At 41.8% G+C, this 25,180-nt stretch overlaps 1 protein-coding gene across 1 annotated transcript; it reads right to left on the bottom strand.

The window, feature by feature from the left end:
* spats2 (spermatogenesis associated serine rich 2) lies at window positions 1-22,237 on the bottom strand. Its single transcript, XM_080762727.1, has 13 exons — window positions 22,138-22,237; window positions 18,216-18,499; window positions 16,919-16,998; window positions 15,450-15,558; window positions 14,141-14,190; window positions 12,660-12,888; window positions 11,145-11,333; window positions 10,741-10,876; window positions 9,670-9,728; window positions 6,542-6,651; window positions 5,054-5,156; window positions 3,627-3,772; window positions 1-3,015 (listed from the first exon to the last, which is right to left on the bottom strand). Exons 2-13 carry the CDS (start codon window positions 18,238-18,240, stop codon window positions 2,665-2,667), a joined length of 1,587 nt encoding a protein of 528 aa, XP_080618853.1. The 5' UTR covers window positions 18,241-18,499; window positions 22,138-22,237; the 3' UTR covers window positions 1-2,664.
* Window positions 22,238-25,180: the final 2,943 nt, after the last annotated feature.

Genomic DNA, 25,180 nt, shown 5'->3' with positions numbered 1-25,180 from the left:
TATTGCAAACTGTTTTATTTTGTAAATGAAACGTGTGCCATTCAGTGAGGAGGGAGAAAGACAGGGCAAAGGGATGAAAACATTGTTTATACTGCGTCGCACAACAGGTGTCGCTCACAGACAAGTGACAGACGATGCAGTGCACAACACCGCATAAACTCTGCTTTATGGGGGAAGGGAAGATGTCTTTGGTCCATATCTGGGGGTGAAAAGGGGTCAAATGGATTGGGAGACAAGAAAAGGCACTTAAGTTTACAGTTGTCTGTTTTTTGAACAGAACATGGACATAAAGGTCTACTGGAAGGATGAACAGTTGTCCCACATGTTTTTGAACAGAACATGAACTACTGGAAGAATGAACAAACATGAATATCACATACAAAATGCCCCATGTGAGCACAAAATTATATTGCTACATAAAGTATATACAGTAATAATGATTCAAAACGATAAACAAAAGTGGGCGTAACAAAGATGAACGTCTTTTACGCCCGATTTATAAAAGGTGTCGCTCACCAAAAATAGCCAATCCACAAGCTTGCGATATGACGCGTTGTGAGCTGGGAGGTTGGCTATTTTCGCCCCACAAAACAATGTATAAATCAAGCATTATTCTACATTTTCCCAGTTGTAAAACAATCACATGAGTCTCCTTTTTTTTCTCTTTTTTGTGGCATCTCTCTTTTTTTTTTAAACGGGCTGTGGAAAGAAGGCAACAACTTGGAAACGATGAAATTATTTCTTTGGCGATAAACCTAAATATAAGTTTGGAATGTAAAAACAAAACAAAAGTGACATTGTTTGGTTGAAATAAAGTTACCCAGGTTTCAAAACCTCACAGCAACAAAGGAAAAGAGGGAGCAGAGCACACACAAACACACCCCTCTGAAGACAGTATTAAATGAGGATGCAGCGGTAATGTAATGATTGGTTTCACGCTATAACCTTGCAGTTCCAACATTATGATGCACATTACTACAAAGATGAGTCTGTCCATTTTGCTCGCAGGCCATGTAGAAGGAACAACAATGAGGTAAAGAACCAGCGTTTTGTTCACATACTGTAGTGTAGACACCACAGAAGAGATGCAGCCCCAACTACAAATCGCCACGCATCAAGACTTGACAGCTAATAGAAAAGACTGTCAAACCACAGTTTGACAAAAGCATCAATTTGATTGGATCAGTTTGACTTTTTTTTAATAGATTTGAATTAAAGTAAGAGAACACATAAGATCTTAACCATTTAAATTCTATATACTTTGTTAAGTATATAGAGCTATTTTCTGGGAATGTTCGACCCATAATAGGGACGACAGTTTATGTGGTTAAGTTTCTACTCATCGGTATCTTCTCTGCGGCGTGCACAAACGCCCTGCTCTACGAGTACCGTGTTACACCGCCATCTGTGTTCCCAGAAAGGCAAAGGTGAAGTTGCTCTGTGACTAAGCGACGCCGTCGTATGACGTATTATAAATTAGGCTTTAAAGGCGAGCTTTTCGTTTATATGCCGTTTGTGTGTGTGCAAATCAAACACAAATGGCAAAAGATAAAAAATAAAAAAGGAAAAATAAATCCCACGTGGCAAAAGTCCAGTCGGTCCAAATGACAACTCATGGACAGGTTAAACATCGCTTTCTCGTCAGCCTCGACAACTGTGACGTTAGCAAAAAGGCAACGAGCTAACTATTAAGTATCCAATTACAATAAAGAATGAGACGGAACAATTGCCAACATAAAATATAACCTGTTGGCCGAGAGCATGGGAATCACTGAAGCTATTTGTAAATTATCGTAAAGATATTTTACACAATCTCTGAATCACAGTTTGATATTTGATATATTTGTCTTTTACTCTAAAAGACAAGACCATCTGTAGTGTTCTATCGGCGACAAAAAGCTCCCCTTTGATGCTACTACTAAGAATGCACTTCCAATGTACTTTCTACGGCTAAAGAACTCTAATTAAATCTGTTTATGCCAACAAATGAAAGTGATTGGGGTCATGCATCGAGATGATGCGCCACAGCGGTAAAAACTACTAAGAGATTCATACTTAAGTTGATTGGAAGTAATTATGTCAGCAGTACAATCCTCAGTGTTAATTAAAGCATTTGTAAATTCGAGACGTACAAATATAACCAAATGGACCTGTACATTTGCACACTCTTTTGAACACTTTTTACAATTTTCTACAACAATGACATGTCCAATAAAGGGACGCCAGGGTGATAAAGTGGTTTAAATTAACACTCAGGATTTCCCAGTGTGAATCGTTAACCGTTTTCTGGGAAGCGACGAGGAATGGAACGTCAGAGATCGCGCAGCAACGAGATCGCTATAGGACAAAAGCAGGGTTATCGAAACGACGACGATGGAATGATACAAAAGTAGCATCTAATCAGCTTATAATGCCAAAAAGAAGCTACACTTTATTATAAGAGAATAATAATAATAATAATAATAACGAGAACTTTTCAAGTTTGAAGGATGAACAGGTTTTTTTTTTTTTTTCGATGCAGAGGTGGCACTACAGCTCAAACTGACAAAAATATGTAAACTCGTATTTTCTATTCTTCATTGAAAGGAGTTAGTAAGAGGACGGGGGGTGTGCGGGCGAGGGGAGGGGGTTAGTGGGTGGTGTTGGTGGTGGGGGATGCCGGGGTCAAGGGCAGTGCGCCGCCCGCGGGGGCCTCTGGGGAAGCCCGTTGGAAGCGGCGGAGGAGGAGGAGCGGTCTTGGCGATTGTTGTACGAGGACGTAGAATTGGAGGAGGAAGTAGAAGACGGATTCTGGGGACCTCTGGAGTTGCTGTTAGCGTACTGGGAGGAGGCGGGGCCGCCGTCGCCCCCCGGACCACCAGCGCTGCTGTTGCTGCTCCCGTTGCCGTGGTAGCCGCGGTAATGGGAGCGGTTGGGGTTCCTGTCGTGGTAGGAGGAGCCGCCGTTGTAGCGATGGCCGCCGCCACCGGAGTGATAGCCCTGGCCCTGGAAGGTGCGTCGGTTCCCTTGGAAAATCTGAGGAGGTAGGCGTGATTTATCATCATCGATGACACCCTTTATTTTCAAACTAGAGACGCATAAAATAAAATAAAGATGAATAGCAAAAATATATGTACATAAAAGCTCTAGTTTTATTTCTGAGGGCCCTCCTATGGTCAGCTTTGTGTGTTTGTGTACCAAAATCGAGGTGATTTGATTGGCTGAGCACGGAATGTGATTTATGACAATCTATGACAATAAAAGCGCCCTCACTTCACACAAGTGTGATTCTTACAAAAAACATTGACATTTTGTGGTACTTTTCAGCCTATGTTATGCCCAGAATAGGGATGCCAGCTTTTGATAAGTTTAATAATAAAGGTTTAATAATAATAATTAATAACTTAATAAGGCGTTAAAACAGAAAATGAACAGAATTCAATTGTAGAAATAAAAACATATGTGCCTTCTACACAGTTTACAAAATGAGGGGATTACTTACAAATGCACAGCATGCGTATAGACCAGGCCACTCTACTAGCACTGCATTAGTGCACATGACTAATGGTTCAAACCCATGGATGACAGCTTACTAGTCGGGGCTGTGCTCCTGGACTTTCACTGCAATAGATGATGAAAACAATAACCTGTTTGGCGGGTGGAGGGCGGTGCTCGCTGGAGGGTTGAGGCTGGGATGGAGGTGCAGGTGCTTCCACCAACGGTGGACTGGTGACGGACGAGGAAGTGGAGCTGCAGCGAGAGCGGGTGGAGTAGCCCGTCCGTGGGTGGTACACTGTGTGACATGACATCCACAATTCATACACTGTGTGACATGACATCCACAATTCATACACTGTGTGACATGACATCCACAATTCATACACTGTGACATGACATCCACAATTCATACACTGCATGACATGACATCCACAATTCATACACTGTGTGACATGACATCCACAATTCATACACTGTGACATGACATCCACAATTCATACACTGTGACATGACATCCACAATTCATACACTGCATGACATGACATCCACAATTCATCCACTGTATCAGGAGTTTTCAACTGATTATGAACCAGGGACCACCACCCTGACTGAGAATTAACCTGGGGACCACCACCCTGACTGAGAATTAACCTGGGGACCACCACCCTGACTGAGAATTAAACTGGGGACCACCACCCTGACTGAGAATTAAACTGGGGACCACCACCCTGACTGAGAATTAACCTGGGGACCACCACCCTGACTGAGAATTAAACTGGGGACCATTGTTGTGTTGGGAGGCGGGATACCGTCGTGGTGTGGGGGAAAGAAATTAACCTTCCATATTAAACTCATGTTGCTGTTCATTGTAACTTACTCTATGAGTAGCAGACACTTGCGGTTGATTATGGGCACATTTCTTTATATTGGTGACTCAACCAGGCAATCCGGTATGGTTTCACTTGAGATTCTAACTCACTGTTCTGTGGAAGTTCTTGACAGACTTCCCAGTAACTGACGACATCAACATCATTTGTCACCAGATAATTTATGGCATTGTTTCTCAACTTGTGGTCAATACAATAAATTCAAATACGAATCTTCACTTTCCTACATTACTAAATGCATGGTCAGGGACCACATACAATACCTTCACGGAACACCTGTTGAAAACTCATGCACTGTATGATATGACATCCACAATTCATACACTGTATGACATGACATCCACAATTGATTTGAAAACTTTTGAAAAAGTGTTCAGACTGGTCACCTACATTATATAGACATGCCGAAAATAGGCAAATATTGAAACCAATTTAAGTCTGTCTGCAGGTTTTCTAAATATTGAACCGAATATAAAGTATTAAAGAAGAGCTTGTGACTGAATAATGTGTCGGATCCATTGGAACATGTGTGTGTGTGTGTGTTTTCTCCTCTCTTGGTTTGGACATACAAGGTTTCCACTCAACAGCAATTAACTCTCAGGCCAGACAATCCAGAAAACATACACAGCTTCTTCCTACAAATTATCATCAATTCATATTATTTAATCAAGGAGACGGAGCTACTGTACCTGATCCAAATCCTATAATGTTGGACTTCAGCGGTTCAATCTCAAACGTGAATCTCAGGGCTTTACCAAGGTCCTCGTCATATTTACGTTCACTCACAAAGTGCTGAAAAATAAAGACAGGATCAGTGACAAGTTGGGTGAAATGCTGTGCAATACATTCAGAGGTGATACAAGGAGAGAGTAGCACAGTATGGGGCGAGGTGCTTTCAGACTGTGGGGGGGGGGGGGGGGGGGGGGGGGGGGGGAGTCCTTACCGCAAGGGGGGAGTTTATTCTCCATTATAACACTTTTCTCCTCCAATAGTCAGAATTTATCTTAACGTTTATTATTCATATTGGATGATTGTTGGGGTTATTACTACATTGACTTATTCTATGCTTGCATTATTCAATTTAGGTGGTTTTCACTGTCTGGAACTTTGATCTCGCCAGTCTCGCAAAAAACTGATCTTGTGAACGAAGAGGTTGCTCACACCTGATTCAAAAAGCACTATAGCATTGCAGTACCAACAGTCATCAGCAGAGGGAGCCAATTTCCACTTCAGATGTGTGCATTTTACATAGCACATACATTGTGTTTATCAAAAACAAAACAAATTTCCCCCTTTCAGTGACACAGCGAAAGACAGAAATTAAGGAATGAGAAGACATAAGATATTGTTTATAGCAAAGGGAACAGGTCGATCAGGGAGCATCTGAACTTAGTTTGTAATCTTTAAATATCATGAACAGAATAATTGATCTTATTGAGTTTCATCATGTATGTTTTTGTGTACAAGTGTAACCACATATTTGTTTGATTGAATACTTTAACATGATATGACATATTACCTCCAATAACCCTAGTGTCCCTATTCTGGGGTGAACATTCTGTGTTCTAAACTATGCTAAACGCTCAGCCAAGATATTTGGTGTTAAGGGAAATGGTAAATACAAGCGGATCTAGTATAGATCTGGTATCCAAATACATACTGTAGGTAAACATTTCACTGTGTACACACGTACAGTACAAAGTACTACAACAACATTTACAGTACACCAGTGGCCGGATGTTACCTTATAATAAAAAGCAGCATGCAGGACCTTAGCCAACTACACTGATCCTCTGGTCTGCTATGTGACTTAATTGGTAACCATCTCATCTTACATTTATGTACAAATTCATCCGGGTCCACTTGGTTCCTACTGTCTGTCGACTTTGAGAACTGGATTATAATAAGATCTGTCCCCGGAACCTGGGCCGGCTGTGCCCTACCAGGTAGGGCAATATATTGATGAATTATATCGGTATTGCGATATGAAACTAGATATCGCCTGGGATCACTTAAGTCTTGTTTTAGACTAAAATTGTCTAAAAAAGGTCAAAATGTGTTATTTCTAATCAATGATGACAAAATTATAGTGTCAATTTTAATAGATTGTCCATATATCCCATTCCCGCAACCAAGTGAGCAACTGGGGCGCCCCACTGATCTGCGTATGCATTTACCTTGATGTCAGCGCGCAGTTCACTCAACTGGTCCTCTGACATGGAGGCCGACTGGTCCGTCAATCGGCGCAGTTCCTCTGCCTTCTTATGACGACCATCCAAAATGGCCACTGAAATAAAGTTGAAAAAGACAGTGACTCACACACTGCGGTCAATCAATAATTTACTGGGAACAATAGTGCGGGAGTCACTATATTTTTGTTATGTTACAGTCGATGCTGGCTTTGGACTCCAGGTAATTGATGCATGCGTGTTGTTTACCCGTGAACTACTGAAATGCAATCGCGAAATGTGACCTTTTACAGACTCAGACTGTGAGAGTATGTGGTTCAGATCTCTAGAACCCTGCAGAAGGCTACAGAGTTTTGGTATCTTGGCACCGTGAAGTAGTCTTTGGGTGTGACACAACAGTGATCAGGAATGCAGGCTATCTTTTCAAAATCACTTAAATTCTGGTTATGGTTCCATTTAGCCACACGCACACACACACGCAGGCGCACACACACACACACACACACACACACACACACTGCAGAGTGCAGACTACTGTAGTGTATAGACTATTAGGAATTCAGAATTCTACAGCTTGTTGAAACTCAGCTTCTTTAATGTTCCATATTTCACCGGGTGGAATTCCTAATGGAAACCATCAAATGGAAACCATCAAATTATGTCTAGTAATAAACGATTCGAAAAAATAATTAGCCTAAACACAAAGTTCCACTGCAGCAATTACACATACTATATCTCAACTCTGAAACAAAAATATTAGCATTTACCCATCAACATGAAGGCATAGGGCTAATCGGCATGTGGTTTAAATGTGCAATGCTAGTTTATGCTATTCAGTGAATGGACTGCATCTTTCTAATCTTGCCGACCCTTCATCATCCCTTTACATTCACCTATTTATACACACATTCACATATTGACGGTAGAGGAAGCAGGGCACCAACCTGCTCATCGGAAGCAATTGGGGGTTCAGTGTCTTGCTGAAGGACACTTTGACGCAGCCAGGAGGAGTCGAGGATCGAACTTGGAACCTTTGGATTCCAAGACGGCCCGTCTACCTCCTGGAGCCACTGCCTTCCCACCTTTGCACAAGTGGTTTATGATAACGTCATAAAATATGACGACATAGATTGAAAGTTTAGTTAAAAAAAAAAAAAAAACTTGAATAGAAAGCTTAGAAAAGCGATCTAATAACAGCATGGCCTTCATCGGTACTGTGATGTCAGGATTTTATGACCTCTAGATTATTACACAGTAAAGTTCTTGGTCCATGAGATTTGTGCATTCTTCAGAGTTAAAGTCATACTGTGTTCTTTGCACTGTGTGCTTTCGGAGTGATTTTTGGCAACACCTGCTAGCTACGACGTGGTCATTAAAGCATCTGTTCACAGCTTGTGTTTGCTGCACATCCCATGAATGCCTGCATTTTGGCAGGAGTCTAGGGGCAGATACTGGTATAAAAAGTTACACAGTATGGTTTTAAATTAACTGAGGACTGTACGTTGTAGGATAATCGGTCTGACAGAAATATATCAGCCTGAGCCATTACTTGGTATTGGCAGTTATGCAGCCAACTGGACATTGACAAACATTTTTGAAATCTCGCAACAGACTGCATTGAGTTTGGCAATTTTAGATATATATATATTTTTTTTTAAATAGGAGCTTAAGTGTTTAAATCAAAATGTAGTAAAATGTTGTACAAAATATCAATCAAATCCTCTGAAATCTAGGTCCATGACTCTCCAAATTCAGGATCGGCATTGGACCCAAACATTTGGCCATCTATTAATTCTGAACATTATTTGACCACAGGAGGACAAACGGATAAAACACTTGTCGGCTTTTCTGATTGTGTGGGAAACAGCCACTGTGACACAGATCTACAACGACAACACCAAGCAGGGAAACAGCCACTGTGACACAGATGGGGCGGCGGTGGCTCAGGGGTAGAGTGCCTGGATGGGAACCGCAAGGTTGCCAGTTCGAACCCAGGCTCCCCCAGAGTTACTGTCGAAGTGTCCTTGAGCAAGACACTGAACCCCTAATTGCTCCCGATGTGCTAGTTGGTGCCTTGCATGGTTTCCGCTGCCATCGGTGTGTGAATGGGTGAATGTAATGCACAATCTATGTAAAGCGCCTTGGATAAAGGCGCTATATAAATGCACCATTTACCATTTACCATTTACAGATCTACAACGACAACACCAAGCAGGGAAACAGGCACTCTGACACAGATCTACAAGGACAACACCAAGCAGGGAAACAGCCACACTGACACAGATCTACAAAGACAACACCAAGCAGGGAAACAGCCACACTGACACAGATCTACAACAGAGGAAGAGATTAGTGGGAAGAAGCAGCTTGGTACATTTGGAGGAATGTCGGGTTTTGTAATGTCAAAGCAAGTAGTGGAGCACCCCCCCCCCCCCCCCCCCCGCAACCACCAGTCCCTGAACACACCTGACACAAAGGCAGCATTGAGGTTCCCCCGACACCTGACACTATTCACCCAGAACGCACAACAACCCTACACTGCAGAGGACACAAGAACCCACAATGGCCTACTTCTGGAAATATGCACTCTTGCTCTGTCATGTTACACACACAGCTATACTCATGTGGACATCAACATTTTAGGACAGCAATTTTAGGAATGCCATGTTTACCTTTTTTGTCGTTGTCACACGCTGAAAATTGTCGCTCTACAAGCTCATCACAAGTTGTGAGTTTGTAGATCAGCTATTGTCGGCATGAATTGGCAAAACATCAATCCTAAAGTAATATTTTTTAACTATTAAAGACCAAGGACCAGGAAAATTGTCTGGTCCTATTTTTCAATACACACACTCTCTCTCTCTCTAGGTATAGAAAGGCCCTGAGGGGCACCGCTTACATATTTGCAGTTGGTTTGTTTTAGGTGTTTGACAACCTCTTACAGTAACTGTGCTCAGATTCAGCAAACAGCAACTCTGATTGTAATAGTTTCTAACATTTCCTCAATGTGTCGGGTGTTGGGGCCCACAGGCATGGTGTGGCGTGTACGTGCATGTACGTATATAATAAACGTCAGTCACACAGCATTTGAGAGCAAATACGAGCGATGTACTCACTGGCGTCCGCTTTGACTTTGTCCATTTCTCCCATCAGGTTTACTTCTCTGTCCATTAAACTGGGGAGAGAGAGAAAAATGGTATTTTTTACTTTCCAAGGATAAGACATTTTTTGCACTTGCAGTCAGACTGGATCCCAGATATTAACCACTTGAACCCTGGCTTCACTGTTCTGCGGCAAACATTGAACAAAAATAGCTGTTCTACAAGCTTGTAGATCTGCTAATTTTGACAAAGAGACTTGGTGTAGAGGGGGAAAAGGAGCAGACTTAGAGCCCTGGGGGATACTGGTCAAATTCATGGTATAAGTGGTAAATGAATAAGATGCCAACCACTTGGAACAGTGTGATGGTTTCACTTAATGAGCAGGTTATACGTGATACACTTTCATTCCACGCAGTAAAACTCTAACCATAGGGCGGGTTCTACTGTTTCATAAGACGTGCAACACTCTAGCATAATGTTGTCATGTTGAGCAAAGGTAAGCAAAATGCACTTTGATTCACTGATGGACATTGGAACCTTTAAAACCACTTTTCCCGAGACTGCTTAGGTAAACTAAAAACACTACAGTACAAACACTATGGAACACGGAGGAGATAATATGAGAGGAACAACCCAGGTCATGTCAGCCCCAGAGTCTGATAGCTTGTCAATCACCAGCAACAGATTAGTCCGAGTCCCTGCTGACCCATACAATTGGTCATGTGGGAGGGTGCAGGCCACCGTTTCCACTCATGGGGACCACTGGTCCAAATGGACCCTTATGGGTCTGTAACTCCAAGTGTGCTATAGAACCGAACCTGGCTGTGGCGTGATCGACAGATTATGGGGTGATCGACAGATTGTCGGGGGATTGCCGGACTTGTAGGTGATTGACAGACTACCGGGTTCTTGACACACTATAAGGTGATAGACAGACTATTAGGGGATTGTCAGACTATGAAGAGATTGATTGACTAACAGGTGATTGACAAATGGGTGTCCATCAGAAAATTATGCGATTAACTGAATTTGACACACGACGAGGTAATTAATGGATTTGGAATCCTTGGAAAAGGAACAATGTACCAGTTCTGCAGTTCCGCAAACGTCTGCTTCATCCTCTTGATGGAGGTGTCCATCTCATCTTTAACCACTATCCTGTAGCGAGTTAATGAGACGGCACATCTCTGCAGGTCCTTCACAGAGCGGTCGATGTTGGACGCTGAGGAGGCAAAGAACCCACAAACTTCATGACTAAACACTGACAGCTCCGAGTTAACCACACAAAATACTGCACATCTCCCCAATTCTGGGCATGTCATATTGAGTGAATATTTCGATGAAGATAGGCTTGCGGTGTGTTGTAGAGTGAAAAAAGGAGCGGACATAATATAGTAGTACAGAGCCCAGCGATATATTGTATAGCAAATAAAACAGGTCTTAGAGAGAGCTCTCCAACGCTATGGACTAGAGGAGGACGGGCATCTCACCCATCTTCTTATTTCCAGATGTTGTGTGTTGGCTGCTGTCAGTAGTGAGCAAAGAGGAGGAGGAGGAGTTGGAGCCTGCTCTGTGTCTGTTCTTGCCACCTCCTCTGGAACCCTGGTGATTTCTCCCTCCTTGGGGAGTGGTGGAGGTCGGGGGGGCGATGCTGCTGCTGGGACTTTCTGCCTCTGCAGCTACAAGGAAGACCCACGTCAATAGAACATTTAGCATGCAAACTGTGCGTTCATCTAAAGTATCAGGATCAGCTGTTGTAAGAGTATAAATTAAGCCTTGTACTCCATAATATGACCGTTTGCGACACCATTGTGTGAACATTGAATTAAGCTTCACCCCCATTAAAGGAAATATTCTTTAAGAAAAAAAAAGAAAAAAAGCCTTTGCACGGAGAAAGGTCAAAATCAGAGGAAGAGACGTTTTGTTTGCCCAATTTTTGGATTTATACGAATACAGGAATGTTTCAAGAGAATATCGTATGATGAATTGCATTTTTTTGCAATTCAATTCATATATAGTACGCTTCAGTGACATAACCTAATTGTAGGAGCTATTAATGTATGTTTTGTTGTTGGCATGTTATTATACTATAGACACTTGCTGGCGGGCATTACATACACACAGCATAGGTTGTCTACACAGGGAGCACAGGTGCACCAATTAGTGTGGGGCTGGGCACAGGCAGAGGGGAGCACACACTGTTCTTACCAGATGCCAAACAAAGACGGACAGAAACTGAGAATCAAGAAGAAACCAAAGAGAGAAAAACAACAAAGGTTTTCTGGAACAGAACGTTACTTTTTGTAACCTCTTATCTCTATATTCTAACTTTGTGTTGTTTTGTTGTAATGTAACGCCCTACTTGATCCTACCAACTACAATGTCACACAAAAGCATCAAAAGCAGCAGATCCACAAGCTTCTTTTGAGCTTGTCAATATGCTATATATATATTATTTTTTTTGCTTTCGCCTTTATTTAAAAAAAAATTATGGAGGGACAGACAGTAGGCTGACAGGAAATGGGGAGAGAGATGGGGGGGAAGACATGCAGTAAAGGCCGTCGGGATCGGGAGTCGAACCCGCAGCACACTGCCAGACTGGATTACCAGCCAAGGTGCCTGGACCATTGAGCCATGGCCCAGGCCGTCAATCTGCTACTTATAGTATTCTTTTATTTGAATCCTGAACAGTTTAACATATGAGGTTTCTACCCGACAGACGTTTTGCCGTATAGGATAAAAGCACAGTGCTTCAATAAATTAACAACAGCGGGAATATCGATTGGACATTGTTGTTTGCATCCGTGTAGGATCACTCGCTTTACGGTGGCAAGCAAGGAAAGGGATGGGATATTGAATTTAGTTGCCGTTACACCAATTATCCAAAATAATTGGGATATTAATATAATTATCCAAAATAATTGGGATATTAATATTGATACAAAGACAAAATGTCATGCTCAAACAGAAAGACGCTCAGATCCCCAGCAGGGAGGTATCATCACCTGTAGTTTCGGAAGTGGCGGGTTCAAAGTCCAGCTCGGCCGCATCCAGAGAGACAGAGTCCAACTGTTCGCTCAGAGAGTCCAGTGACTCTCCGTCCAACACAGACTCTCCGTTTGCGTGGAAACCGTTCACCTCCTCCTCCTCCTTCTCCTCTTCGGGCAGGGCCTCCTCTGGCGGGGGGGTGGGGGTGGGGTCCGCCTGGAGCTTGGGCTTCTTCTTCTTCTTAGGCTGAAATGGTCAACAAATAAACTCAAACATCTTTGATTAAACACTTTGGTTTTTTGGGGGGGGCGGGGAGTGGCATCTATACCACTGGTTCTCTATTCTGATCTGTCCCATCTACCTAAATCCTAACTCCTACAGGAAGTTGATCGCCCATTTTTTGCTACGCGTGTCAAAAATATTATGCTTGCTCGAAGGACATACTGCACTGTAGGAAATAGGATTAGGAAGCATCACTGAGGAGGTAGGATGCAGGAAACCCAAGAGCTTGCTACCAAGGACTGTCTAAAGAGGACGGGACGCGAAGACCGTAAGGGCGCCGCCATGTTGCTCACATGGTGCTCCATGGAAGGAAAGAAACATGTGCCGTTGAGACCAAGGAAGCTGAACGAGGAAGTGTTGGCTGCATAAAGCCCATTGCGCTTGTTTCTTTCCTTCCATGGAGCACCATGTGAGCAACATGGCGGCGCCCTTACGGTCTTCGCGTCCCGTTCTCTTTAGTCAGTCCTTGCTTGCTACCAGGAAGTCTTTACAAGCTGTACAGCATGCGTGATGATGACCCGGCCCACTGCAAGGGAGGGGGCACATCACCTGTGTTGTCATCAGACATGGCACTTCAGAGGAATAATACTCAAGACGAATACGATGATGGGACCTTATGGGGATATAACTAAGAGTGTACAAATGGAACCAATTGCACCCATAAGCATCCATTTGGTTGTTCCATTTGTACTCTGTGGGAGGTAAAACCAAATACATTTGTCTATGATTTTTTTCTTTTTTGTATGTTAAAGTATGTTAATAAAATATAACTTATACAATAGGGTGGCTGTATTTGGTTTAGCTGCTCCCCTATTGAGACATTCAGATCCTGTGTCTTAGCTTGGATATGAACTTTAACTATCCCGTTTCTGGTTTGACACGATTCAATTTCTCCTCAGTCTAATTTGCAGACAGGCTCTATTACAGTGTATATTGGGACCACAGAGATTTACAACAAAAGGTTATCAAATGGGGGTCTGTGGGCTAATGTACACTACATCAAAATGGGGGTCCTTGAAATTAAAAAGGTTGAGAATCACTGATCTATACCAACTGTTGGTTCAACAGTGTTGCCAAAACATAGGTTCAGCCATCCAATGAAGACAGCACGGAGCACAGGTGACTTTAAACATGAACAGAATGTCAAACAGTAGAACAATGTGGGTGAGATTCAACCACAGATCATAAATAAAGAAGTAGTTGGACGTTGCATTACCTTCTTTTTACCAGTAACATTCCATTCCTTCAGGATCTCAACTGCACTGCCTGGAGAAGAAAGGAAAACAAAGACGAACTCACTCAAAGACAGATTACATATTTGTAGTGTGTATCCAGGTTCTTGTACTTTTATTGCACATGACATAAACGCTTTGGAAACCCTCTCTCACTATCCAATTAGCCATGAGGTGTAGTTTACTGTAACTATGTAAATAAAGGGACATAGTTGTGACGGAGGCAGGCATCATTCTTGTTCTAAAATTAACCTACCGGCACTGAACCAACACTTCATTGTATTGTATCCGACCAGTGACGCAAGCCACAGCAACTATGAACGAAGGCATGCGTCTCGGAGAGCTGCAGTAATAACAGACTGCATGGTGACAACGCAGGTCTGATTGCACTGCTGCTCCGTAAGAGAATACTGCTAAATGTGTTTCTGGAAGAAGTCCAATGAGGTAGATCGCACCAATGCAAGAGAATGTCAAATCGTGTTTAAACCACAATGAACCACTCAACTCAAAACCTATGCTACGTTGACCTCCCCTACTCACCTATTATGAAAGACCTAGAATAAGGACGCTAATGTTGAAGTGGTTAAACGTTGTTCCATTGGGGTTATGACCCAACCGTTGTTACCCCTGTGTAGTTACCTAGCAGTTGTTACCTTAGGGTAGTTACCTTGCTAATTCTATTATGTAACACTTTTAAGTAACACCATTATATATTTAATATTTCAAAAGGCAGTTCAAATATTATTTCGCGGGTCCACAGATCAAATTATTTTGATCTGTGGGGGGGTCATGGTCTGAAAAGGTTGAGAACCACTGTTGTATGCAAGATTTGGGCAAGGATTCAGCCTGATAACCCCATTGACTTCCATTGTAGGCACTGATTGGTTTAGCGGTTTGCGAGATTAGCGACTGATAGACAGAGATACTGTACATCTCACGGAGCCGCAACATAAGAGGATGCGAGGTGATTTACCTACATATCTTTGCTGCGTTTTTATTATGATTTAAAAATATATATATGAAAAGGTACTAGTGACAATAGCATTGAGACGTGTTGTGAGCTTGTAGATCGGCTATTTTCACTACTTCACTCGTGTATGATGTCGTGGGTCATTCATCTACAAAAAGAAAACATTTGTTGTAAGAAATATTGGAGATGCAAGGTTTCTGCCATACAGCAACGATATACAGTTAAAACATGAGATACTGCTTCCACAGCTAGCACGACAATCTTTGGTTTGTGCCGTGTAGGCCAAGCAGTCAAACCTTCAGGTCAGGTTGTGTCATCCATACCTTCTAAGAAAGCTTGGACAGCTTTGTCAACGCTGTTCTCAAAATGCTGCAACACCAGGACGATCTCATTGTTGCTTTTGTTGGGAACGACGGCCCTGACAGCGCTGATCTGTAACAAACAAATAAACAAATCAAAAGTAAGAGGAACAGGTTCAGCATCAATATCACTGCTACAGAATTATCTCAAATTACACTGTAAAACTTCCACTACGAAAGAATTATGCAGTAAACCAATACTATATTTTCCTTACCTATACAATACATACAGTACACATATGTGTGCGCGTGCGTGCCAGGGTTGTGCATCATGCACAAAAACTGTTCAGCGAGTATTGAGTATTGAGCATGATACCATGCAAACATCTGACATGTGGGACAATTTATGAGCGCTACAGAGATCCCAGAGGTAGATTTATGACAAACTGGAATTAGGCAGCGTTACGTTTAGGTAATTTATACTCTGAAGGTGCCGCTCGCCAACATGAACACATCTGTCCTTTTTGGCAAGCGACACCACCGTACTGCACTGTAAAATCCTCAGCATTCATTTAACTCCAGAGATAGTCTAGGACCTGGCTAAAACATGCATGCACTTAATTTAGCAGAGAATATCTCAACTGTTCTTGGCCAATGTGTGCCACGAGTGTGAGAAATACCTGAAAATGACCACGCCCTTGTTTAAATTACAGCTACTTTAACCCATTCTGACCGGGAACCCATTTTGGTGTCGGCATCATGTTATGCTTTAGCTATTGAAAAATAGCAGATCTACAAGCTCATAGCGCGCCACCGAGTGGCGCGCTACGAGCTTGTAGGTCTGCTATTTTTGAAAAGTCGAAGAACGACTGACATTTTTAGAATCTGATCTCAGGTCAGAAGGGGTTAATCAGACCAGTGTGTGTCGAGTGGAAACCTCGTATGAATCTGATCTCAGGTCAGAATGGGTTAAACATGGCTCTATCTTCTAAACCATGATGTTCTGATGTGCTCAAAATGTTAGATTCTTTTTGTTTCTCAAATCTGATTTTAGGAACCGACTGTCCACACTGTTATTTGCAAGGGATCAGATCAGATTTGTGTATTCAGACATTGTTAAATTATGTGCGCTAGATGTTGTGTTAACAACGTAAAGACGTGTAATGCTCAATTTACACTGTTGTATGACAGCGTGGCACACCGAAAATAGCCGATCTACAAACACAGCTTGTAGAAGGGTTACTTTTCTATTTAATTTCAAACCACCTAGGAATGTGCTTCAAATCTCCTTTGCAAAAATCAGTTTCCATGTTGTTTTGCTGTTCAGCTGAAGTTGATGAAAAGCTCTGATCAAATGCCCCCCCCCCCCCCCCCCCCCCCGACCACAAACCTTTTGTGAACAAATACTGTAGTCATGTAGACAAATAGGCTCTACTCTAAATTAAGACTATTTACTGTGTATGTCAATGTTTAGAAATACAATAAATTCTTACCTTCTCCTTCATTCTTTCAAACGTCCCCCCCTGGGACATGACCATTTTTGAGTGAGTGTCGAACACCACCCCAGCAGTGTCTAGGGAAAAGGACAGAAAGACATGCTTTATTTTCTGTTTGGCTTCTGTTGGATTTGCAAACCACTGTGGTCCCATTTGCAAAACAAAAGAGCTGTGTCAGCCATTATTCCAAGATATGTTCTGGGCTGGCGGGTTCCTGGATAGAATCGATTTCTAATGGCTAAACCTGCTATCACAAATGTTTTACAAAAGGTGACCCCATACACTGAAAAAGCAGGACATGCATATGAATTGTTTAGTATGAGATCACTTCCAGTTCCGACCCAACTTTATTAGTCAACTCAAGACCAAGACGCAATTAACCTAAAAGTGGCCTTTGCACAGCCACAGCCCCTTGCAATATTTGCTAAAACATTATGTTGAGTTCAGGAAAGAGAGTACCCGGTATTGATGCAGTGTAAGTGGGGGACTGAGATTGGGGCAGAGTATGGGCTGAGATTAAGAAACATGGAAATAACTAATTTGTTTACAGGTGGCCTCTGGGTGGTAGGGCTGGGATGACCCACTTACGTCCCGATATCTAGGGTGCCGATTCAATTTATATTGAGATTTTTTATTATATTGCGATTCGATATTAAAATGTATAGCTGATCTACAACTACAAGCTCACAACACTTTTTCGAAGTGTAGGGCTTAAGTGGCTAATAAAAACGCCTTTATCATAGGCCTCATCACCATCACATTTAAATGGGTAATAATGACCAATAGTGTAACGTTAATATATAACAACTATATAAGTACATTCAAACTCGTGTCAATGAGATCAGAAGCCACCGAGTTACAGCCACAATAGAACAAGTGGCATGCATGACCAAAACAGATCATTGCAGAACACTTCTCTCAATAATGAAGAAAAAGGAAAACCTACTGTAACTGAAATTTAAGAGTAGAGAAGAGTTAACTAATAGTAAACATGGAGTTATTGTAAATGTGGTTAATCTAGAATGATGCATGAATGTATTACGATTACACATTACTCCACAATCTTTTGGGCCAGGACATTAGCTCATCCGCCTGCGAAGCCACGTTTACACACACGTACGCATGTGAAATGACTTAAGGATATGAACTACTTGGGAATTAGGTCTCTTCTTGCCTGCTGGCCTGTCAGCAAATATTTGATACTTAAGTGGCTAAAAATACACTGTAGTACTAGTGAGTCGTGACTGTACAAAAATCAAACATAGTACATTTTAATAATGCAGAAAATACATACCATTGTGGCTGTTTTTCTTGGCCATGTTGGGAAAACTCTTACTCCACACTACGTTAACCAATAAATGGTTTGTTGTATAGATTCTCAAGTCAAGAATGATAAATAGCTTTTCAGGTATTCCGTTTACTCAGATAAAGAGGCAGGATGGTTGGAGTTGGTCGTCTTCTCTTCGACTGGAGGCCAAGCGTGGCTGACAGCTGGCAAGAGAAGGTTGGAAGATCAGGTCTCCTCTCCAGGCTACAATTCAACTTCTCTTCTCAGTTCTACACAAAGTTGATCCAATTCTGGGGGAAGAGTGCAAGAGCAGACACAAATGTAGCCTATGAAGTAGCGATCACAAAATATTTCACATCTGGATAAATGTTATACCAAAGTTTCAATTTTTACTATATTGATAATTAATAAAAGAAAATAGCAAATAAAAGGAGAGATTATACAAGGGTCTTAGGTTTTATATTAATGTAGGTATAACAGTTCTAATCTATAATAAGCATAAGCAATAAGTATTTTACAGTAGTCATTTTTTATTTCAAAACGTTAAAGGGAAGCTCCGCACCCTCAGATCTGCTCACAATGCATTTATTTAGCAATGAATACATTGATTGTGCGCAGATCTGAGTGTGCTGAGCTTCCCTTTATTTTTCTCATGTTCCCTTTGTGGCTCTAGCACCTCTCTTAAGTTTTTTCAGCGGATGAGCGGTGGTTCTTTTTCAATTTTTATTTCAAAACGTTAAAATGATAAAGATGCACATCCACAAACATCCATTTCCTTTGGCATAAAACAGAATGAAAAACAGACTTCAATAAATTAAGTCTTCCTGGCGCACGATTGTGAAGTCTCCACTCAATATTGCCTTTTATCACACAACACATTTCAAAGTAAGTTGGCCTCCATTAGTACATTGTAACATCTTTGATTGATGGCCGGGTCTGATATGGTTGTGGGCATTGATGATGTGGTCTAATGGTGTAATGGGCATTGATGACAGGGTCTAATTGGTAGGCACTGAAGTTCCACTGAGCTCACATGGTGAATCAACCAGGACATTTTATGACTGGGAATTTCCTCACTGGGCTCAACAGGATTTGACATCCTAGAAACACACTTTAAAATGCCATTAGTAAGTTCTTGAGTACTAAATTAATTTAGTACTACTTCACCACATTTGACATTCATAATAAAGAATTTGAAATAATTTACAGTTAGAAAGTATGAATTAAGCTTATAGTTGGAGTGCTATAGGCCAATTCCCTACTAAATATGATCAAGTCACTCGGTTAGCGTTATAGCCCTATATATTTATATAGCGCCTTTATCCAAGGTCCATTACATACATAGTGCAGTGCATTACATTCACCCATTTCCTACACAGATGGCGGAGGAAGCCATGCAAGGCACCAACCTACACATCGGGAGCAATTAGGGGTTCAGCGTCTTGTTCAAGGACACCTACCCGGGATCAAACTGGTAACGTAACCTTACGGTTCCCATCCAGCTGCTCTACCGGCCACTCTACCCCTGAGACACTGATGCGCCCACACAGGTAGAGATCCTCACACTTTTTTACCACATTGGGTGGTCTGGTCTGGTCTAGAAGTTTTAAGATGAATGCAAAACAGAAAGTGCCAGAACCATGACACTGCGTCTGTAAGATTACATATTACATATTTCTATTATGAATCTATACCATCAAACCTGCAAAACTATATCTAGGAAAGGGGGCAGTGGAGTGGTGAAGACTGAGAGAATTTGAACGGTTGCAATCTAATCATTTGTTACACTAGTTAGTTACAACAGGCTGTAACCTGTAAGTTACATCCCATTGTCCCAGTTTAGCCTACATATATGAATTTGAGCGATTTGGAGCTCGACAGAACAACCTTGCTGTTGTCATACCAATATGAAGGAAAGGGCTGCCTTCTTTGATCATAATAGCAGCACAAATTCACATGATACAACATGACAATCTTCCACCGAATCCACCCTACAAATTCTGTTTGTGCGCTCAGCTTTTACTGCCAACAGCTGCTTTGTCCAAATCAGATTTAATTACGGCCCTTCTTGTCCCCTCAGCGCTTGCCTTCAAGGCTACTGTTAAGCAAACCAGGTTTCTCTTTCTAAACCAGGAGCTTGGGAAAAGGAAACGTAAACTTTGTAAATCCACACCCCCGTCATTATGTGTTCACATGCCACAGTCCTCTATTACGTGCCACCAACCACACCACACCTTTGTAGACGTCAATCGCACATAAAGCACAGTCAACAAGTGACACTGGACGGGGTAATCATGCAATGACTCGGACACATTATTATGTTTATCAAGAGGGATGGTGCTCAAATCTTCAAGAACACTTAGTGCACTTGATGTTGACTTGATAACACAAACTGCTACCATACAAGAACATTTGAAGACAGCAAATTAAACAACAGATGTAAAATGTCTAGTTGACAGAAATGGGAGAGGAGTTCCACTGTCCTGAATGACATAACTAGTCTGAAAACCTATGGTACGTCACTTGACTAAATATAGCATACACATACTTCTTTGAAGGCTTATCATTACTTTAGAATAGATGTCTATCGTTATGACGTATAGGTTCAAGTGGTTATTAATACTAGACTATTTACAATCATTCTAAATGCAGATACAAGGAATGCAGAATTTATTCACCAACATTCAGGAAATTCACATTTCTTTCTAGAAGATTGATTGCTTTAATACTTTAACAGTTTGCTAATAGTAGCCTACAGTGGTACGATTATACAATGGGCTTCTTTTTCATTGTGATCCTGTGCATTCAATTAATTGAGAATGTGTTGTGTTAATGATTATTAATATTATTATCATTATGATTGTTGTTGATGTTATCATTATTGTCATCCTATTAGAGTCTGACCGAATTGCAGCATCCTGCTATGCATTTCACATTTTTCTCTCCATTTTCCATGACACAAGAAAAATCTAAAATCAAACCAAAGTAATGATGTTGCTGGATCCTTCACGCCACCAGGCTTAGCTAATGTACCATATTATTACAGTATTTTACGGGTAACTAGGTCCAATGTTGTGTTTCATTAAACTAAGGCAAAGCCCAAGTAAGATGATCATGTACGATGTACTACATAGTACATAAGATACAAAACCAGTTGCCACCTACCTACATATCATTTCAGAACTTGCAGGCTATATGCCAGCTAACGCCACAACTTAAAGTTAAGATGCATTAAGATCGATTCTGAAGGATTGATGATATTAATAATTATAAGACCAATTTCACCAGTGAAATAAACATGAATGGAAAATTAGGGAGAATACAAGTTCTGGTGCCCTGGTGGGTCGAACTTGGGATACAGTCCATCAACAGATTTTAAGACCTCTGTCGCATAACTTCAGATCTATTCTAAACATATAAATGTGAATGCAATTAAATGCATTAAAGAGATGCGATGGCCTCCATACAGTTTTGAGACTGTTCCAGGACCTGCAAGACACCCTGGTAAAAGGGAACCATGGGGCTTCGTCTTTCATTCCCATAGGCAGTCAATTCGCATAATTTTGGCTGCAGCTCTTGAGGCTGGGGGTTTTGCTGCTTGCTAAACGTTTTCTCACTAAAATGACTGACAATGACCACCATTTTGTAGGATTTAGACTTGTACACATGATTTCCAAAACAACAACCACGGCAGCAACTATGTTATTTCACCACGCACAAGACATTTTTTCCGAAAATCTGCTCTGCGCAGCATCAGCTACTAGCATAGCAGCAAACTGGCTAAACGCTTCTTATTATTCAATGTAACGCTAGCAACGCGGCTAACTAACGTTATGAGCTAACTTTGGCATTGTGAGCTATCAAGCAATAAAATGCGTTTGCCTTGGATATTTCTGATGCTCCGTGCTAAAGCAAAGCGGTGTTTTACCTGTGAGCCAGAGCTGCAGCGGCGTCTTCTCTCTCAGGCTGTGATGTTCTGACGTTAAAACGTCTCTGCAATATTTTCCTCAGCAGACACATCACGGGTTGCCAGGTCTGACAGCAAAACCCCCGCTTTTAATGGTTCTAGTACTTCTCTGCTGCAGGCAGGAGTTGTATTAATTGTTTGTCATGATTATAAATTATAATTTTGTTTTGAATACGCCTTTTTTGTGATTTATTGCTATCACCTCGTTTCTCACTCGTATTTTGGGGGTGTTTTGACAGTTATGAAGGTGAAATGAAGGGTTTTTTTAAATTATTTTTTAATAATATCGACACAGCTCAGTAAGTAAACATGTAAAGTAATAGGCCTACAATGAACTAAAGTGAACAAATGGTATTTTTGCTGACTGGCAAGAGAGAGAGAGAGAGAGAGAGAGAGAGAGAGAGAGAGAGAGAGAGAGAGAGAGAGAGAGAGATCAAATGGAATGCCACCTGAATCCATGTGTACTGTACCCTGTTCAATTACATTTGAATACATTGCTGCTACTTTCGCAAATGTTTTTAATACTAATTAGTGAATGCAAAAACATTGAAATACTGCTGTCAACTTTCAAAAGCTAACCTGGACGTATAACTATATCTAGACTCTGAAAATGCACAATGCTTTTTATAGCTCTGTTTACACCTTTATTGTATTCCTATTTATATTCAATACTTATTTGTACATACATTGTTGCATCTTGATTGTTTTGTTCCACGTTTGCTTTGCCAATGAAGCTCCTTTGAATTGAAATTTAATTTAATCAGAGAAAGAGAGATCAGAGAGAGAGATCAGAGATAAAGTGAGTGAGTGAGTGTGTGTGTGTGTGTGTGTGTGTGTGTGTGTGTGTGTGTGTGTGTGTGTGTGTGTGTGTGTGTGTGTGTGTGTGAAAAACTGACCTTTTGATTAACCCGATCAACTTGTGTAGAATTGGTTGATATCATTTCAATGTAGTGTAGGCTAGCAATATTATGTAATTATTATATTTTATACACATACATGGCATTGATGGCAAGTAAGTTGTATGGAGAAAAAAAAAAAATTGTTACCACTGCACACAAAAAAAGGAAATCAAAACACCGGTGAGAAACTATGTGAACCTGGCAACCTAAATCCACGTCGTCATTTCCGAGGTCCAAGGAATCAATGTAGGTGCGCATGTTTTGCTGCCCGCGGCAGCCCGGCGGCGATGTACACACTACTATGGTACATAATGATGGTACACTACACACAACTGCTCATCATTTGTCATCGACTTTATGAATGTAACGTTTCTAAACTCGTATGATTATTCTGCATATTCGTCATTATGTTGCCATGACAGTTGACACAATGTTTGCGTGAAGAGAAACGAAGCTTTTCAATAAACACTGAACTGTGTGCCCCGAATCTACTGTACATGAAGGAGGGTGGAAAATCAATTTAGGGCTGAAGAACGACGTCACCAACTGGCTACAATATACATACCAAGGTTAAGTCAATGACGTCACAATTAACCAGTGTGAGTAGCCTCTTGTAGTTTCAGCCAGGCTTTAGTTTGCCTCTTGCCTGGTTGAAACTACCTTTATAGGCCTATAACTCTATGGAAACTACCACCTGATACATTAAAGAAATGTAATCTCCAAAAAATATATCTTTTTTTTTTTTTAAGTTTTGAAAAATGCAGTGGTCAATCTGGCCATAGCAAAATGAACAGAGAGTGATGACACCTGGGAAAGGGAAACAGATTGTCCCCAGTTGGGTTCACCCCCGTCCCATGTACTGAGCAAGACGGATAAGGGCTCATATAGTTAGGATGGGTTCAATGCAGAGGACAATTTTGGCATATACCTGGGTCCTGGTAGGAGGGGCCCGGACAGGAGTCAACCCAGAGAGCCTAGCCCTAGTCCTTCCACGCGCCAGAATTTGCACTCCCAGACAGTCCCGGCAGAGTAGTTCCGGAGCAACAGATTGTGTGGCCTTGGCCTTGCTCACTCAGTAAGTCGGGATTTGATCAACCCCGGCTGGGTCACCTGAGTGAGGGGTATGATGTTGGTAGACCCGAAACCCCGTTGACGGATACATCACTGAGGATACTTCCCAGGTGCATCCATGCGATGTATTTCTTAGTTATAGTTATTCTATTTATAGTGACTCATGTGACAACCAGGTATAGTCTGGTGACCACCAGAGAGACGGGTGACAGCCGGAATGTAGACGGCACCCGGGTGAGCAGTATGGGTTAGCCCCCCAGCCTGTGTCCTCCGTGAGGAGGAAGCCCAACAAACCTTGGTGAGGCCTTTAGGAGGGCCATTACAATCCACCACTCCTGAATGAAGTGCCTGGTGCTGGGAGTCTGGTGCAACACACAGGTCCTGGGCCTGGTGAGAGCAGGAGTGGACCTGGTGAGACGTAGGAGGGGCCCGGACAGGTAACCCAGATAATCTAGTCCTTCCACGCGACAGAATTTGGTTCTCCCAGTCCCGGCAGAGTAGTTCCGGAGCAACGGATTGTGTGGCCTTGCTCATTCCCTGATGGACTGATCGAGGGTAGCTACTGGGACGTAAGTCAGGATTTGATCAACCCCGGCTGGGTCACCTGAGTGAGGGGTATGATGTTGGTAGACCCGAAACCCCGTTGACCTCAGGATACATCACTGAGGATATGTCCCAGGTGCATCCATGCGATGTATGCATTTGACGTGGGGGCCCCCAAGGGCCGCTGTGACAGATCTGTTGTGTCTGATATCAGTGCTGACGGAGGGGCCAATGTGCATTTGACTCCATATGTCGGGTGACCCATCGACTGCACCACCCATTAGGCAATTTTAATATAAGGAAGGATGTGCAAATGTACTGTGACAAACAAATACCCCAGAAGTGGGGTATAATAATAAGAACAACAATAATAATAATAATTATTATTATTATTATTATTAATAATAATAATAGAATTATTATTAGTAGTAGTAGGCCTAGTAGTAGTATAGTTACTTACTTACTGTATCCTCTTCGTCCCGGTTGGGGCA

The sequence above is a fragment of the Protomyctophum bolini genome (genome assembly GCF_963924005.1).
Source record: "Protomyctophum bolini genome assembly, chromosome: 5".
Classification (NCBI taxonomy): domain Eukaryota; kingdom Metazoa; phylum Chordata; class Actinopteri; order Myctophiformes; family Myctophidae; genus Protomyctophum; species Protomyctophum bolini.
This window is presented reverse-complemented; position numbering and strand designations above follow the sequence as displayed.